Source organism: Haliaeetus leucocephalus, unplaced genomic scaffold, assembly GCF_000737465.1.
Source record: "Haliaeetus leucocephalus isolate CR32 unplaced genomic scaffold, Haliaeetus_leucocephalus-4.0 Scaffold1, whole genome shotgun sequence".
NCBI classification, from domain to species: Eukaryota; Metazoa; Chordata; class Aves; order Accipitriformes; family Accipitridae; genus Haliaeetus; species Haliaeetus leucocephalus.
This window is the reverse complement of record NW_010972437.1, coordinates 12,090,239-12,095,553: the sequence shown is the minus strand read 5'-3', so window position 1 is coordinate 12,095,553 and position 5,315 is coordinate 12,090,239. Positions and strand designations below refer to the sequence as shown.

The 5,315-nt window shown below is 56.7% G+C and overlaps 1 protein-coding gene across 1 annotated transcript in view; it reads left to right on the top strand.

The window, feature by feature from the left end:
• METAP1D (methionyl aminopeptidase type 1D (mitochondrial)) overlaps window positions 1–1,849 on the top strand; it is a 27,312-nt gene extending 25,463 nt beyond the window's left edge. The window contains exons 8-10 of the mRNA XM_010566827.1: window positions 577–624; window positions 1,553–1,631; window positions 1,765–1,849. Of these exons, the coding sequence (XP_010565129.1) occupies window positions 577–624; window positions 1,553–1,631; window positions 1,765–1,843 (206 nt within the window). The 3' untranslated portion in view covers window positions 1,844–1,849. The remainder of the gene's footprint in view (window positions 1–576; window positions 625–1,552; window positions 1,632–1,764) is intronic.
• Window positions 1,850–5,315: the final 3,466 nt, after the last annotated feature.

Genomic DNA, 5,315 nt, shown 5'->3' with positions numbered 1-5,315 from the left:
CTCGGGCGCCGGGGGGGGGCGGTAAAACGAGCAAAGTCCCCCACACTCTCCCACGCTGCCGGTCCCGGCGGGGGTGCCGGGGGGTGAGAGGAGGGGCTTTCCGCGCTGGGAAGCTGGCGGGCAGCCCCAGCCTCGTTTTCTGAAAGTCGCGCGGGTATTTTTGAGGGCAAATCGCTCGTTTAACGGAGTCGTCGGGGCAGCTGGGCCCCGCGGACCGCCTCCCCCGCCCCGCTCCGGGCGGCAGCCGCCCTGTCCCGCGTCCCCGCGCCCCCGCATCCCGCCCGCGCCCGAGGCACGCCGGCAAAGTTCGTCACGGGGCAAAGAAAAATCACCGCCGAAACGTTAAAGCCCCCGGACCCGGGCTGGAAGGAGCCGCCGTCGGGGCGGTCCCGCTGCGGCCGGGATGGGATGGCTTTCGGCGGGTGCTCCGGTTCGTAGCGGGGACCGGCGTGCACGGTACCTGCGAGCCAAAAAAGGGTTTAAACCAAGTGCTGGTTGCGTCTACTTAAAAAGAAAAAAGAAAGAAAGAAAGAAAAGCCCCAACAGCCATAAACACGTTTTTATTTTCTTTTGTAGCCAATGACAGTGATTTGTTAATGGAAGAGGGAATGGCGTTCACAATAGGTTAGTAACCCTCTGCTATGGTTTGTTCTTTTTTTTTTTTTTCTTTAAAAAAGCACACACGGGGCAGCCCAGATCCGTACCGTTTCTTTATTGGGATATAGAAATATCCACGCAGGTAGGGGGACGTCGGCGACACTGACCCCTTAGGAAGCCGATTAAAATTTCATTTTTAAAGAATGCATTAAGGAACCAATTGGGTGAAATAGCTTCCAAATGATAAGTGTTAGAAAATGAAATGCTTATTATAAATCTTCTTAAATGACATATTTGGCGCCTATTTTTGGCAAGGCGGAGACTCTGCCGGCATACTTGGGCTGTGGAGGATGAGAAGGATGCGATTGTGTCCCCGAAGCCGTGGTTCACCAGCAAGCAGCCTGGTGGCTCTTATGTCATTTGCTGCCTGCCAGAGCTGCTGTTTGGGTTTGGGGACTGCAGCGCCGGGAACCAGTCAGAGCCTGGCCCCGCAGACTGAACGTGCTAAATACCAATCATGGAGAGCTGATGGGGGAAAAGCCCTCTTTCTCACTGTGTGGCTAAATGGCGCGGCAATTAGAGGGAAATAAGAAAATTGTTGTTTTGCTGATTTAATGAACATTTTAAGCCTGTCTAAAAAAATTCAAATATTTAAAACTATCTGCTGTTTAGAAGTGTGGTTGGTGCTTTGGTTATTATTATCCACGAGGTCTTAATTAAAGCTTGATTAAAATTCCACGCTTTTACAAAAGAGGAATGGGCAACTTCCTACCTTGATATTTCGTCTTCCTCTTTAGTTCACATTTTAGTGTTGCAAGAGAGTGCCGCCCCAGGGAGGACAGGACCTGTGAGGAAGGGGAGCTACCTGCTGGGACACCCCCCCTTTCTTGCTTGCTTCACAGTCCACACAGGAATGCAACTAACTTTAGAATACATTTTGTTTTTCTTGCTGCAGAGCCAATAATAATGGAAGGATCCCCCGAATTTAAGATTCTGAAGGATAAATGGACTGCAGTTTCTGTAGACAATAAAAGGTGCCTGATATTATTTTTTTGATCTTTCCTAAGCTGTGGAACTGATCACTGACAGCTGAAAAAAAGAACGGGTGAGTTTAACGGGCGTGGTGGCCATGTTTGCCCCCTAATAACTGCTAAATGTGCATTTCAGATCAGCGCAGTTTGAACATACCGTTGTGATTACCTCAGAGGGAGCAGAAATCCTCTCTAAACTGGTGGAAGAAGCCTAAAGATGGAGCAAGGAGTGGAGGCACTTGCTGTACTTCTGGGATTTCCAGATTCATTCAGGACAGAGAGGAGGTTTCTGTAATTTCTGTGGGGAATGGGTGCTGCCTAAATTGCTGCAGGAGACAGAAAAAGCAGCTTGAGGACATAGTCCTTTCTGTGTGTTACCTGGTGGGTATTTAATAAAAGTCCCTTGGCTTGTTTGTGACACTGGAAGCAGCCACACACAGCCTGCAAGTGCAAAGGGTTTGGGTTATTTGGGGTGAGGGGCAGAGAGCAGGTCCCCTCTCTTCCAAATCCTATGTGGGACAAACACATATCAGATGACACTGTCTCTGTGCAGCTGAGAGGACAGAGGAGTATAGTATTTTCCCTTTATAGCTGAGCTATGGAGTCAATTTGTCTTCACTGCGATTAGCACAGTGCTGTTTCCCAGGCTGTAACTTCTGCTAGGATGGAAAAAAGTTTCCCAAGGGTGGCAGGCAGAGAGGCAGCAGCCTCTTCCCCCGCAGCCTTCTCAGCAGCAGTCCCCCCCTTCCTGCCTCGGCTAATTTCTCTTTGCACAGCACAAAAAATGATTAAAAATTAGATGCGAAGCATGCCTCTCTGGAGATCAATAATTGCCCTGCTTGAAGAATTAGCCGGTTTGGGGTAATCACGGCTCTGCGGTGCCCACGTTAGTTAAGGGAGAGGCACTCCACAGTTCAAGCATTTAACAAAAACGGAGGAGCCTGTGGCCTGGAGGATGAGCCCCGGCTCCTGCCCGGAGTTTGGAGCTGATGGTCCTCATGAGCTGCAGGTCCCGCTCGTCCCCATGCTCACTGAGGTCCTGCCCCGGGCCTGCCAGGGGTGGAGGGTTTGATTTGCAATTAGCCGGTTGCTGACCGCCCCGTCGGGCTGGATGGGTCTGGCCTTGGTACTTAGAGGCTACCAGAGCAGGATCTGGTCCTGTGAAATGCAGGGTAGCCTTGGAGATAAGCAAGTGACATCTAGAAGTGCCCCAGACCCACGGCAGCAGCGGGTGCAGTTTTGGTACAAATAACTTGCCTTTAATCGTAGGCAGATGCGGTGCCATGCTGAGGGCTGGCCGGTTGCACATGCAGGCGAGGGGGGCTGCTCAACACCGGCTCCCTCAGTGGTTCAGGGCAGAAGTAAGCCGCTTTCTTACAGCTTTACTCTGCTGTTTGTTTTCACTCGAGTACAGCGAGCTGTCAGCTCCAATAGTTTCTAACAGCATCTTTTCAAAAAGCAGGACCCCCCCAGAACACGGCTAACGCCGCGGGGCAGCCGCTCAGCTCCGTCCTCCCCGAGAGGAGCTTGGAAGGCCTTAAAACCTGTAAAAACAAACGATGCAGCCAACAAGTTCACCAATACACAGAGGTTAAGCAGCGCGCTGCGGACGTGGGAGGCGAGGGGCACCCAGCACTGCCCGGGGAGGGAGGGGGGGAATTCATTTTGTTCCCCGACACCCCGCCGCCCGGCCGCGCTGCCCCCTCCGAGGGGGGCTGGGGGTCCCGCGCGTCCCGGGGACAGACCAGGGGGGCCTCCCGGGGGCGGTGGCCGCGCCGGGAGCCCCTGGCTGGCACCGCAGGTGCTAAGCTTCTCCCCGTCCGTCCCCTGCCCCTCGGCCGTGCCGCCTCTGCCGCCGTCCCGCGCTTACCGCGGCGTGGGGTGAGGCGGGCACGGGGCAGCCGGGAACAGGGACACCCCCCCGCCCCCTGCCCCGCAGCCCGGTGTAAGGGGACTGCTGGCGGCTCCTGGTAGTCGCCGTTTGCTCCGAGGTCGCCCCGGTAACTCTGATGGGACTGCGGGTTTTACCGGCCGCTGCGGAGCGGTGGCGGCCAGGCGCTGGCACTGACGGCGCACGGTCGTGATCCTAATTGCGAAGGAGACTCAAGAGGTGCGTCGGCTGCGCGGGGACAGCCAGCGCCTCGCACAAGCCCCTCACGCAGGGGGGACTTGCCGGGCAAGCGCGGTGAGAGCCCCGACGGGGCGATCGCCCCCGCGGGGTCGGGGCGTCCCGCGGCCCCTTCGCGCCCGCCGAAGCCGCGCTGCCCGGGGCCGGCGTTGCGCGGAGGGGCGGCGGTGGCCCTGCTCCGGAGGACGGGGCTGCGAGCAGAGCCGCGCCGTCCGGTCCGCGGGGTTTTGGCGGCGCCGGCGGGACTGCGCTTCGCCCCGGGACTGCCTGCGCCCGGCCGACCGGAGGAGACCCGGCGAGCACGGAGCAGCCTCCCCTCCCCGCAGCCGCCGGGCTGGAGGCCGGCGAAGGTGCCGGAGCTGCCGGGGCGCCCCGTCCCCTCCTGGGAGAAGCGCGCAGACCCGCCTCGGGCGGTCACTTACATGGCCGGGGGGGCAGCAGAGCCGGCTGCCGGAGGAGTCCGTGTGGGGACACACCGCTACCGCCCCTTCCCGCGCCCAGCCGCGGCGATTTTGTGAAAATGAACTTTGCGCGTCGCGAGCAAAACAAAAAGGGGCGGAAAAAAAAAAAAAAGGAGAGGGGAGGAAGTAAAAGAGGCGTTAGGAAATGGGCAATTAAAACCGACAGAGCCACTAATGAAAGAAAAAAAAAAAAAGACCGGGAGCAGAGGGGCTCGGTCTTGTCAGCTTTGCACAGCCAGGAGCCGGTTGCTTCGAGGACCGTGGCTGCCCGAAGGAGCCCGAACACGGCGCGGGCGCTGCCGGGGGTGGCCCAGCCCCGCTGCCGGCAGTGCCCGCCGCCGCCGGCGGGGGAAGGCAGGTCGGCACTAATACCTCTAACGACATCAGCGCCGCGATTTGTTTTGAATGTTCACTTTTATTGGTGTTCTCCCTTTGCCAAAATGTGCTTGATTACATAGACGTGGTGCCGTGATAACTGCGCGCTCTAGACGGCCTAGGTGTAACCGGGAAAGTTCAGCCCAGGCCAGATCAAATCCCAGGCTGTTTAATGCTGGAAGGCTGCATGTTGCTATTAGTGTTAAATATATGGCTAATTATGCGTATGAAAATTAAACATCAGTGTTATGCTAATGGGGCCGCCTTCAGCTGTGGATCAGAGCACTTGAGACTAGCATTTAATCAAATGAATCAGTAACTAATACATCTGCACGTGTGAACTTTCACAAGATCATTTTCCTGTTACAGTCACACCGCTGAATTATGAAAGAAATAATTATCAACACTTTCTAATTATCTAACAAAGTAATTTGGGATTCATCGTGGGCTTTCTGGGGAGGATCTCCCAAGTCCCACCTCATTTACCGCTCACGCACGCGGAAGTTTCCATTTTAAGCTCAAATGCGCCGTTTGGCCCGTTCGGGGCGATTTTTGTTTCGCTGGGCTTTTTTCTTCCCCTTTACGGACGACCATGGCAGTAACCGGGCAGCGCGCCCCCGGGGTGCGGGTGGCGCTGGGACCCGCGGGCCGGAGCGGAGAGCCCCTGCGCGCCCGCGGAGCGTGCGCGGCCGGGCAGGCGGGGGGTCGCCGGCTTTGTCCGCG